Source organism: Lates calcarifer, unplaced genomic scaffold, assembly GCF_001640805.2.
Source record: "Lates calcarifer isolate ASB-BC8 unplaced genomic scaffold, TLL_Latcal_v3 _unitig_4551_quiver_1459, whole genome shotgun sequence".
Classification (NCBI taxonomy): Eukaryota; Metazoa; Chordata; class Actinopteri; family Centropomidae; genus Lates; species Lates calcarifer.
In genome coordinates this window covers 10,444-23,938 of record NW_026116966.1, presented here as the reverse complement: position 1 = coordinate 23,938, position 13,495 = coordinate 10,444, and the positions used below count along the sequence as shown (strand labels likewise).

The window sequence follows — 13,495 nt, the reverse complement described above, 5'->3', positions numbered from 1 at the left end:
ACACACAGCATGTTTAAATCTGTCCACTGCACTTGTTTCCAGAATTACTCTGTCTTAACCAAATGTGTCTTTGCAAACTTCAGACGTTGGAAAAAGAGCTTCCTTATTGAACTTTCAAACCTTCATTATTATCATGTATAAATCTATAAAGTCACCTTATAAAATCCACTGATGAAGAATCAGATCAACACCAAGATCATCAGCATGTCATTAGTCACCACGCTGCATGCTAACACTGCAGCACAGAACGTGTGGATGATGTGGTCCAATGGGGGAAAAAGAAAACTGAAACAGACAAATCAGCATTCTGTTTTAATGGTTTCAGGGTTTTTATGGAAGAGCTGCATAAGAGGGGAACCACTGGTCCCTGAACCACTGACTGACTCGTCACTGCAGTGAGCAGGGATGTGGTTTTGTTGATACCTGGTCCTTCTTCTGGGACCGCCTGAGCTGCTGAAAGGGGACTGCCTTCCTAGAATAGGTGCTTCAGTTTTATCTAGACATATAGACAAGTCTTTATGTCAGGTTTGACTTTAGAGACTTAGCATTTGACGATGCTAAAGTTATGTTCTAATTCACAGCAGCTCTAACTGATGTGAAAGTGTGTTTTTAGGTCAAACTTTAATGCTGCCTGAAACCCACTTTCTCATTTATGAGACCATTATTTTATGTGTGATAATGCAAGAAGGGAGAGTTCACTGCTGGTTTAACAGACTACATTGGACCAGGTCCAGAGAAAAATCCACTCTAATTATGTGGGTCAAATCTGGACTAGGAACCTGTGAACTTTCTGGCCTACAGCCCCTTGAGTCCATCTGAATCATCCATTCATCCATCCATCCATTATCTATGCCGCTTATCTGTTAAGGGTCATGAGGAGGCTGGGCCTATCCCAGCTGACACTGGATCAGAGGCAGGGCACAGCCTGTACAGATCACCAGTCCATCACAGAGCCAACACATATAGACAACAACCATTCACACTCACATTCACACCGACTGGCAATTTAGAGTCACCAGTTAACCTACATGTCTTTGGAACTGGACTTTGGACCAGAGTACCCGCAGAGAACCCATGCAGGCACAGGGAGAACATGCAGACTCCACACAGAAAATACCTGGGCTCAAACCCAGAACCTTCTTGCTGTGAGGTGACAGATCTAACCACTGCACCACCGTGCTGCCCCCCTATTTGAATTTGAATCATGAGTGGCTTCATTTGATGGTCTGAGGAGCATGTTGTAATCTTCTTAATGATGAGTTCTGTGGACAAGGAGTTTAGCTGGAAAATGACAGGCCTGTTTAGGTTGATGAACGATTGCATCATGTGTTGATGTGAGGAGGTTGCATCAAGTTTGAGTTTGTTTTTTTAGCACCTGTGATTGTAGTGATACATCAGAGGCTGAGCTCTGACTCTAATGCAAACAGGTGTGAAAACTGTCTGAGCCTGGGGAATACGTGTGTGTGTGTGTGTGTGTGTGTTGTGGGACTGTTCCAAAGTGAAACAAACACTGATCTCTATGTGGAGATGAATTGATGAACTTTGTTCTGGTCATCTGAGTACACCACAGCATTCACACATTAACAAGGCTCAGTAAAACAATACATTTTTAACAGTGGAACTGTTAATAATAATAATAATAATAATAATAATAATAATAATAATAATAATAATAATAATAATAATCTACATTTAGCTCTCTGGTGATTATGTCCAGCAGCAGGACAGTGTCAGAATGAATGAATGTGTGTTCATGTGTGGCTTTGATGCACAGAGGATGGTTGGTAGGATACACTACAATAAGAAGTTGACAGAGTATTGTCAACATTTTTATTACATGTAATCAAAGAGTGACATTACACAGAGTAATGTCTGTGATGCTCTGTAGGATTTCTTTCTTGTTTCACTGCTTATGAGGTGAAAGTCTGTTCAGGACAAAGCACATTCTGTGATTCTTCACACAGATTAACATTTGTTTATCCTGGAGTTAACTTGCCTTCACTAGAGGTGTCTGTTTTGTTCTTGTTTAAGAGGATCACAGTTGTACATTTTCACCAACTGTCATTTCAGGCCCTGCCACTCCCACTTGCCCTGCAGTAACCCCACAGGCCGTTATTAGCCTGCGGAGCTGTTTTGTAACAACGGCTGTATTTTTCATAAGTATGTCATCCAGTGCAGCAGTGTGGCTCACTCTGATGTATGTTTTTCTTTTCAGTGGGGCTGTACAGTGAATAAGCCAAAACAGGTTTTGGATACATAGATGACTGCTCTGTTACACCATGGCAGGTTAATCTGGTCCTGATTGCAGACAGTGAGGAGTGGCACTTACAATGGGACCATTGAGTCTGGAGCATGATCAAGTAAATACAGACACTCATCAAAGAACAGGCTGTTGAGAGAGCAAAAGAAGGCCTTACCCTTGCACATATCTGATCAGTCCTACAATTGCAAATCATGTCATTTGACAATGTTGTCTGACAAAATCAACATGAACACAGTTTAATGACCACAGTTGTGTGATGGACTGCATCAATGGTTAAAATGAGTGAGTACAGATAAGGTCAGAGACAACAGTATTAGTAGGGTGTGCTCAGTGATTATATAAATGTATTTAATAGCCTTGATAACTTTGTAATAACATCCATAGAGCATCCAAAGTTCCTTCCAGCTCACGTTGATGTTTTAAATGTCAGAAGTGAGGTTGTTTTTGGACCTCACAGAACAATATATCCCATCATCCTGCTAACACTGTGAACCTCAGTTACCACTGTGATGACTGTGATTTCTAACTCTGTGTTGTCACATTTCTCCACCACATCATACTTTATTTATGACTATCTTGTTATCATTAGGGTAGTGTCTGAGGTTGTTTGCCAGTTCCTTACTTACAGTCCATTATTGTGGACAAAATGATACATGTGTGGCTGTTATGATCTGCCTTAATATTAGTTCTCTGCTTCAGTGGTCTGTGTGTGTGCTTTGTTTACTCTGACCTCTACAGACCATTTCTGTTTACTACTTCTCTTATATCATCCTATCAATAAAGTGAAAAAACATTTTTCATTCTGTCCAAAAGAAATGGCATAATTACAGCATGTATGTGTTGTATGTATTTATATGTTGTATGTATGTAGTGCCACAAGACTGCTGAATATAATATAATATAATATAATATAATATAATATAATATAATATAATATAATATAATATAATATAATATAATATAATATAATATAATATAATATATTTTCTTTTTTTTTGGACAATCAAATAAGGGACATTAATATCAGATCTTATCATTTTATGAGCTTTATTTAACTTCATGAGGTGCTCTACATAATTTTCAACATAAACCATAATAATGTGATCATGTGAAAAAGCTGACTGATCATCTCTGCTGGTAACAAAAAACAAAAGGGGAATATGACACAAATATAGAGCAAATTCTAAGTTAGACTTAATTGAAACATGAATATTGTGAAATATATTTAAAATAAACAGAACTAAAAGAAGTGTGTCTTTTCAGTGTGATGCTTCTGACAGAGTTGATAATAAGAAAACCACAGATTATTCTGTGCACATTCAAAATCTTTCAGTGGCATACACAGAGAGACTCCTCTGCAAATATTACATATCACTAACTGGAGTACAGTCTGTCCCTCAACTTCTACAAGAAAGTACAAATATGAAGACATGCAGTGTATGTTTACAACATTAACAGATAGAAGATATGATATTACTGTGTTAGTTCAGCAAAAGTCCAGAAAAACATTTCCTGTGCCTCATGTCAGTCACACACAGTTCTCTCTACAGTACACTGACCTCACAGGAGTGAGGCTGCAGTATCTTCAGTGTAACAATGAGCTTAACAGATTTTCGAAACCAGGGATAGAGAAAGGCATATATCACAGGGTTTAGACAGGAGTTAAAATATACCAGGAAAATCATAAAGACCTCAGTTGCAGAACCAATTGTGAGGTTATGGCCAGAGAGAGAGACGCCGTAATATGGACAGTAACACATGAGAAACACACTAACAATGACACCTAGAGTCCTGGCTGCTTTCACCTCTGATTTCTTTGCAGTTGCAGTCCCTGAGAGCTTCAGTGTGACAGCTGCAGTGTGGGAGCGCATGGCACGAGCCTGAGACACAGCCACCACAAACACTCTCACATACAGAATGATGATGGCAGAAATGGGAATGATAAAGTTTAACACAAGGTCAACAGTTCCTATAATGTGAATCACACATTCTCCATAGCAGGACCTATACATACCTGGTTGTATCAGGTTATCATGTAAAAGCAGAAAGCTGTAGAAAATAGAGTAAACCCAACACAGAAGAACACAGACTTGAATTCTCCTGGGAGTGACTCTGGTGGAGTAGTGCAGGGGGTCACAGATAGCCACATAGCGGTCGACTGATATGAGCACCATGTTTACCACTGAGGCACAGACAGTGATAAAGGGTAAAATATAACACAAAGAGCACACCAGGTCACCCAGAAGCCAGCAGGGTTCTGTTAAGAGAATTTGAAATGGCATCACAAGGAGGCCCACGAGGAAGTCTGATACAGCCAGCGAGAGCAGGAGGAGGTTGGTGGGGGTGTGGAGCTGCCTGGAGTGAGAGAATATCATCACTGTAAATATTACAAACACCAACAACATTGTCACCAATAGAGGCAGTTGTTCTATAAAAGCAGCAAGGCCAGCTGAAAATACAGTGCATCTAAATAGAAAATGTGGCTGTTGTAAGTGCTGCTTATGAACAAAAATCAAGTCAACAGCAGGATGCAATGATCAGAGGACACTTATGTCTCTGAATCTCAGTACAACAATATATTAACAATGCTAGGACATTTATCTCTGCCTGAAGTGGGAGATGGAGATGAGGACCAGCAGGTTGAGAGCCGCAGTGAGCAGAGAGATGGACGACAGCAGAATGTAAGTGAGCATTGCCTCAGAGTGAGGCTGTGTGTGCTTCTTGCAGGAGGTGTTGAGGAGTTGTGGAAAGCAGAGTTCAGCTCCCTCCACAGTCTCCATCATTAGAGAGAGGAGGAGAGGAGAGGCTGCACAGCCACAGCCTTCTGAGCAAATTTCTCTGTCATACATCTTATTTATCTCTCTCCCCATTCCCCCTCCTCCCTCCTGTCTGTCTTTCACACTCTCTGTTGGACACTGATCATCCTCCTCCCTCACTCTATGACTCTCTGACACATCTTTTCTCTCTGGTGTAACAGGGTGCTTTTGGTTTGTTTTTGCTGATGCATGAACTGTACTGATGAAGTAAAAAACAGAGTCTTAAAGATTCTGTTTATAAGACCTTTAGAATGACTAAGATGCTCAAAGTGCAGTTTGACTTATACTTGAAATTGCACTTTGCTAGTCAAGTACACCACCTCAATGTTTGTATAAACAATGAGTCAAATGATCAAGAAAGTGTAAAAAGATGTCACTGCTAGTGACAACAGAGAAATATGACCTGACTTAGCTGTTCCCCTCAGTTCGGTCTATCCTCTCTCAGCTCATCGTTTAGTTCTTACAGGCCACAACTTTACTGTTTCAGTTCAGTCTCTCATCAAACTCCTTTCAGCAGCAGGCAGATGTTTTCAGTGATATTATGATAAGCTAACACTACTTGCCCAGAAACAAACAACAGACAATTAAAGAGAGATAGTTGCTGGTGAACATAGTGGAATGTTTAGCAGCTGCACTGAAAAAAATGCTCCATCAAATTTAAATGAAAACACTGTAAATACAAGCTTTATTTTGCTTTACTCAACCAAATCTACCAGCCAATGCAGTAAGTGGATTTCACTTCACATCAAATTTCTTCAAAAATGTCAGGGTCAGGAAGTCTAAAATAAGATTGTGCATGGTGGTGCAGTGGTTACATCTGTCACCTCACAACAAGAAGGTTCCAGGTTTGAGCCTGGGCCTTTTCTGTGTGGAGTCTGCATGTTCTCCCTGTGCCTGTGTGGGTTCTCTCTGGGTCTCCAGCTTCCTCCCACAGTCCAGAGACATGCAGGTTAACTGGTGACTGTGCCTTGAGATCCTGTCCATGAATATCACAAACAGGACTGACGAGACTCTGGCAGAGGCCAACACCAGTTAGAAATGTGCTTGACTTAATGGCCCTGGTAGCCGCCCCGCCATCTGCTCCAAATCACCAGCAGGTGGTGCTCAGTTGACAGCTCTGCTCTGTTCTTAGGTGTTCTAGACATGTGGCCACAGATCTGATGAAACAACTACAAAGTCAAGGATCAAGGATCAGGGACCCTCAGTAATGGGGTCCTGTTGAGAGTTAGACACCATCATTATCAGACCATCCAAAACAACATCTTTGTTTTAACATTGCAGTCATTGTTAGGCCTTTATAACATGCAGAAAGTGAATGAACATGTTAGGTGCTAACTGAACTCTATTTAATCTCTGCTATAATTTCTGCAAATCACTAGATGTCACTGTTCTTCATCAAAGCTTCAACTCTTTCTCCTGCACAGGAGGAAGTGTCAGAGGCTTCATGAGGCTTTCTCTGCTCATGCCGAACATGCAGGCAGGTAAACCCAGGTACAGACAAAACCCAGGACAGGAGGGAGTGGCAGGGTCTGAAACGACAGGAGAGTTAGTGATCAGACAGAGAGTGAATGAATGCACGAATGAACAGTAACACATACAGAACATTTTATTTCACTTCTGTACCAATTCTGAAATGATTTATGTAAGAGTTTCAAATCTACAAACACTGTTCACATCAGCATTCTCTAACTGTTGATCAGCTTCCTGTCTTCTGACTGAAAGCTGTCAGTCTGCCCTTTGACAACACAAAGACACACTTTACTACACCTTTTTTATTCTGCTGTGGAGAGTCAGACCTTTTCCAGTTTCTTGGACCTCTGAGTGATGTGTATACCTCCACACAGTGGTGTGTCAAAAAACCATAGGTGATGCTATTAAGAGGGGAAGGGAAGCTTAACCTTCCCTAAATTATTGAACTGAATTTATATTAATTTATTTATTTAGCAGAACACTACTGGCAAATGTTGACTCTCATTACTAATGTTAAGATATCCTGGTGATGGTTTTGGCTCATTGTAAACACTCTGCATGGATGTCAGGAGTCACTCCCTCAGTGCCACATCTGTCTCAACTTCTCCTTCTCCTGCAATTTATTTCCTCTATCCACCATCACCTGCAGTGTGTATCACCTCCAAACTCTGCTTGTGTTTCCAATACACAAAATTCACCTATAATTCCAAAAATCATACCCAGCCATCGGATATTGCTGCAGGAGTTAGTGTATTTATCCTCTCCAGCCTTTAACATATCTATGCTAATGTTAAGACCATTACAACACGATGATCTCACTGTCTCCTGATCTTTATTTGTTGTTTTCCACTGGATCTTCAGAGACTTACAATCTGAGTGGGAGGATAACACAGAGATCTCAAAACACATTTTTAAATAACAGTCTAATGAAACTTTAGGTGAGAAAGTAACAGGCTGCTGCAGAAAAACTAAACATAATAAGTTTGATGTTTGATGCAACACCTCATTCTTCAAATACCACCAACCAGTGTAGACCATCCTAGTGTAGTGTATAATTTCATGCTTTGTCAAAAAGGTTATGATAAGTACAGTTTGACATCCTCTGTTTACCAGCCACAGCTTAGAGACTCACACAAACACCTGTGTCACTCATTTGAGATGTACAACTGTGATCCTCTTAAACAAGAACAAAACAGACACCTCTAGTGAAGGCAAGTTAACTCCAGGATAAACAAATGTTAATCTGTGTGAAGAATCACAGAATGTGCTTTGTCCTGAACAGACTTTCACCTCATAAGCAGTGAAACAAGAAAGAAATCCTACAGAGCATCACAGACATTACTCTGTGTAATGTCACTCTTTGATTACATGTAATAAAAATGTTGACAATACTCTGTCAACTTCTTATTGTAGTGTATCCTACCAACCATCCTCTGTGCATCAAAGCCACACATGAACACACATTCATTCATTCTGACACTGTCCTGCTGCTGGACATAATCACCAGAGAGCTAAATGTAGATTATTATTATTATTATTATTATTATTATTATTATTATTATTATTATTATTATTATTAACAGTTCCACTGTTAAAAATGTATTGTTTTACTGAGCCTTGTTAATGTGTGAATGCTGTGGTGTACTCAGAGGACCAGAACAAAGTTCATCAATTCATCTCCACATAGAGATCAGTGTTTGTTTCACTTTGGAACAGTCCCACAACACACACACACACACACACACACACACACGTATTCCCCAGGCTCAGACAGTTTTCACACCTGTTTGCATTAGAGTCAGAGCTCAGCCTCTGATGTATCACTACAATCACAGGTGCTAAAAAAACAAACTCAAACTTGATGCAACCTCCTCACATCAACACATGATGCAATCGTTCATCAACCTAAACAGGCCTGTCATTTTCCAGCTAAACTCCTTGTCCACAGAACTCATCATTAAGAAGATTACAACATGCTCCTCAGACCATCAAATGAAGCCACTCATGATTCAAATTCAAATAGGGGGGCAGCACGGTGGTGCAGTGGTTAGATCTGTCACCTCACAGCAAGAAGGTTCTGGGTTTGAGCCCAGGTATTTTCTGTGTGGAGTCTGCATGTTCTCCCTGTGCCTGCATGGGTTCTCTGCGGGTACTCTGGTCCAAAGTCCAGTTCCAAAGACATGTAGGTTAACTGGTGACTCTAAATTGCCAGTCGGTGTGAATGTGAGTGTGAATGGTTGTTGTCTATATGTGTTGGCTCTGTGATGGACTGGTGATCTGTACAGGCTGTGCCCTGCCTCTGATCCAGTGTCAGCTGGGATAGGCCCAGCCTCCTCATGACCCTTAACAGATAAGCGGCATAGATAATGGATGGATGGATGAATGGATGATTCAGATGGACTCAAGGGGCTGTAGGCCAGAAAGTTCACAGGTTCCTAGTCCAGATTTGACCCACATAATTAGAGTGGATTTTTCTCTGGACCTGGTCCAATGTAGTCTGTTAAACCAGCAGTGAACTCTCCCTTCTTGCATTATCACACATAAAATAATGGTCTCATAAATGAGAAAGTGGGTTTCAGGCAGCATTAAAGTTTGACCTAAAAACACACTTTCACATCAGTTAGAGCTGCTGTGAAATAGAACATAATTTTAGCATCGTCAAATGTTAAGTCTCTAAAGTCAAACCTGACATAAAGACTTGTCTATATGTCTAGATAAAACTGAAGCACCTATTCTAGGAAGGCAGTCCCCTTTCAGCAGCTCAGGCGGTCCCAGAAGAAAGACCAGGTATCAACAAAACCACATCCCTGCTCACTGCAGTGACGAGTCAGTCAGTGGTTCAGGGATCAGTGGTTCCCCTCTTATGCAGCTCTTCCATAAAAACCCTGAAACCATTAAAACAGAATGCTGATTTGTCTGTTTCAGTTTTCTTTTTCCCCCATTGGACCACATCATCCACATGTTCTGTGCTGCAGTGTTAGCATGCAGCGTGGTGACTAATGACATGCTGATGATCTTGGTGTTGATCTGATTCTTCATCAGTGGATTTTATAAGGTGACTTTATAGATTTATACATGATAATAATGAAGGTTTGAAAGTTCAATAAGGAAGCTCTTTTTCCAACGTCTGAAGTTTGCAAAGACACATTTGGTTAAGACAGAGTAATTCTGGAAACAAGTGCAGTGGACAGATTTAAACATGCTGTGTGTGCTACAACTGTACTTCCCATCAGTGGAGTCTAATGAGTCTCAAACCTCAATAAATATTGTTGTTGTGCCTGAAACTTCCAAGTGATCTCTCTGTACTCAAATGATATTTAGTCAAATGTTTTTAAAATATGAAATATGATCAGTTATTAGTCAGTCCTGATGTAAAAACTTTGAAATGATCAGTGTGTGACATTTCTGATCTACTGGCAGAAATGGAACATAATATACATACATATGTTTTTATTAGTGTGTAATCACCAAAAACTAATAATCGTTGTGTTTTCATTTGCTTAGAATGAGCCAGTCATATCTACACAGGGAACAGGTCCTCTTCCCAGAAAAGACAAACTTTTTACTGTTTACGTTTTTACGTTGACGCTGCAGCTTGTATACAGAGGACTAAGAAGGGAAGAGGAAGACAGGAGACAGAGTACATGTCAACTATTACCTATAGTTTTACAGAGTAACAACTAAATACAGTATCTAAATATAGCTGTATAAATGACTAGCTGATGTAGTAGTTGACACCATGTAGTCACCTGGCAGCCACTGTAGTCTCTGACATGCTTTGAAAGATCTAGTTCCCTAGTCCCCTACAATCCCACTAGGACTCTGAACTCCCAGAATGCTGGTTTACTGGTGGTTCCCAGAGTTTCCAGCGGTAGAATGGGAGGCAGAGCCTTCAGTTATCAGGCTCCTCTACTGTGGAACCTTCTCCCAGTTTTGGTCCGGGAGGCAGACACCCTCTGTACCTTTAAGAGTCGGCTTAAAACTTCCCTCTTTGATTAAGCTTATAGTTAGGGTTGGCTCAGGCTTGAACCATCCCTTAGTTATGCTGCTATAGGCCTGGACTGCATTACTATTATTACCACCACTGTATTATTGATACTACTTTACATATTTACATGGAATGTGCATTATGCTACATTCTCCTGTTCCTATTCTCTTCCCCCATTGAAAACTGAATTGAATTGAATTGGTTGCAATTTGTATTCTCACCACTAGATGTCACTAAATCCTACACACTGTTCATTTAAGATCTAGTGATGATGAGATGTGATGAGATTCAGTCACTTGTGAGAAAAACTATATTTAACTTGATTTCAGTTACTTTTACTTTTCCTGTACCCAGCAGTGTTCAAACTCACTGTCTGCACTGACTGTAATGATTCTAAATACAGTATTTATATCCTGCTAACCATATGGAGAGTAACTGAAACCTCCACCAGGCCACTTCCTCTGTTGGAATCACATCTGCTGACTTGACTTTGGGTTCAGTCCAGTCCAGCTGTGTTATATGCACACTTGAATTTGCAAAACATCTTAAACCTGACAGTAATGATGGTCTGTCTGATTCTGTTGTTGCTGAAGCATATTTATATATTTATTATGATCTATGTGGTGTGTGTCTGGTCTATGACTGTAAATATGTGTAAATGGAATGTTAAGGACAGTTTACTCTTTGGAATCAGTGTCGGCTAAGTTGTCACCTCCCACCTCCTTCATCATTTCTGCTGTTCACCTTCATATACAAAAAATCCAAATGCACTCAGAATACATAAACATTACTGCAGAATGACCTCTCTCAAACACAAGCTTCTGATGGATTTAAACAGTAGATGTTATTTTGTTATAGTAATTTCTAAAAAGTAAAGATTGAGAAGAGATACAACTGTGTTGTAGTTGAAAGAACTGAAATCAAAAATAATACCATGAATAGTTTTTATTTGTCAATAAATTCATACAAAGTGCAGTAAACAGACTAAAACTCAAAAAAGTTTTCCTCGATACACCTGTGTGATAAATTAAAGGAAGAACCTGAACAGATGAGAGGAGAAACATAATGAATGCAGATACTACAGTACAGTCATGCTCTGTGGCATGTATAAAAACGCTGAACAAGCACATTTGACTTCATATCAAGATGGCAATAAAGGGTGTTGGTATCAGCTTTGCTTTTCCTTCCCTCCACTGTGTTCTCGCTGGTTTTCCCTCCATCATGTTTCTTGTTTGTCCCTCGTTTGTCTTTGTCAGTGTTTGGCTCTCTGGAGTCCTGCTGGAGTCCACCTGCACACCAACAGAACAGTACAGGCCTGAATGCTTGACCCCTACAGAGAGAGGATCTGGTGGCTCTGTAATACTGTGGCTCTGCTGCTGGGGGCTTTTTGCAGCCATGGTTTGGGTCCACTTGTCTCCTTGGAGCAGTGATCATCAACTGGTGGCCTGCCCTGCTTGAGTTCCCCTGGTTCTTAGAGTGCGCTGCATGTTTCCATGCTTGTGTACTTATCCACTCCAAACAGCAAGTGTGAATATGGAAGTATGTGAATTTTCAGCAATGATGAATGTGTGACTGGAAACTAGCTGATGTTGTGTAGTAGTAGTAGAAGAGGGACAAATGTTCCCTGTCAGATTTGTTTGTCAAACTCTTGTTGACTTAATGTCCAGTCCATCTCTGACTTTGATCCAAAGAGCTGAGGATTTGAAAAAACTGCACAACTAAATGTAAATGTAATGGTCTTAAAACGATATCAAGCTGTATCCATGTATGTTTCCCTTTCTTCTCAGAAAGCAACAACTTATGTATGTACACTGTATTGTGTGGGATTGCATTAAATATGACTCTTTACTTTATGTGGGAAGTTTTCCAGTGAATGCACATTCTTTATTTCCTTTATACACTCAGCTAACAAGTCAAGATCACATCATTACTTTTGTGGCATCACTAGATCTTTAATTACAGTCTGTCCATGTTATTGAAGAGGAGATCAGTGAGACTCTATTCAGTGTTGCCCTCACTATTACAACCTAACAACATGTAGAAACATGTTGAAAAGTAACTCAAGCTGACTACCCACCTCCACACTGGGACAGAAGAAAAGGAAGGAGCTGCTTCTTAGATTTTCTGCTGACATGTATGTAGGCCTACTGTTCCTAAAAGAAACATAATATTATTACTGTAATCCAGTATTACAAAAACTAGTGCAAAGGATGTGTTTCTCAGTTCATGGATGAGACAACATTTACTCAGTTGTTCTTTTGGTAAAATCCTGGATAAGTTAAATAATTACAGAGTTGTGTGGTGTTAGAAAAAACTGACACAATATTTGACTCTTTTTATAATGACCCTGTTTCATAACCTGCTGACATAATCATACTTATCATTTCCTACAGATGTGGTCAGTGTGTAAGGATTTTTAATGTCTCAGTATTATCGCTGTCACCTCACAGTAAGAAGGAACCTGGTTTGAGCCCGTGGCTTTTCTGTGTGGAGTCAGCATGTTCTCCCTGTGCCTGTGTGGGTTTATAACTGAATCTGTGAATCTGTTGGCCTGCTAGCTCCTACAGGTTATTTTTACAACTCTACCCATGCTATTTCCTGACACCCAGTGGGCAAACAGACTGTGTGGGCATTATCTGCCATTTTGGTTCATGTCGGTACAGCAGCACAAAGTGAAAAGCCCTGTCTGAAGTGGAATATACAGTGGGTTTAGAAACTATTTATACTCCTTTTGTCACAGCCCTGTGACTTAAATATTCTGCCAGTGTCTGTCTTTTCCAGTGTCTCATTCAGAGTGTGGGTGTGTGTGTGTGTGTGGCTCACCTGACACACATTACTCACACCACATTGTTCTGCTTGTCATGTGATATTGCTGCATGCTGCTCATTTTACCAGTGCTGTTACTCAGGTCATTTCCAGTCTTCCTCATGCTTTTACTCACACTGGTTTCTGTGCTGT

General features: G+C 40.3%; 1 protein-coding gene across 1 annotated transcript; it reads right to left on the bottom strand.

Moving 5' to 3' along the window:
- Positions 1-3,807: 3,807 nt before the first annotated feature.
- Positions 3,808-5,046, bottom strand: LOC108900532 (trace amine-associated receptor 13c-like). The gene is made up of 2 exons (XM_018701631.1): positions 4,871-5,046; positions 3,808-4,618 (listed from the first exon to the last, which is right to left on the bottom strand). The coding sequence occupies exons 1-2, from the start codon at positions 5,044-5,046 to the stop codon at positions 3,808-3,810; spliced, it is 987 nt and encodes a 328-aa protein (XP_018557147.1).
- Positions 5,047-13,495: the final 8,449 nt, after the last annotated feature.

What these genes read in the sequence shown, in the direction of transcription:
- LOC108900532 (XM_018701631.1), bottom strand. Translation starts at nt 5,046, where the DNA reads ATGATGGAGACTGTGGAGGGAGCTGAACTCTGCTTTCCACAACTCCTC. An exon ending in ATCTCCATCTCCCACTTCAG is followed by an intron (nt 4,619 to 4,870) that starts GCAGAGATAAAT and finishes CTCTCACTCCAG; the next exon opens with GCAGCTCCACACCCCCACCA.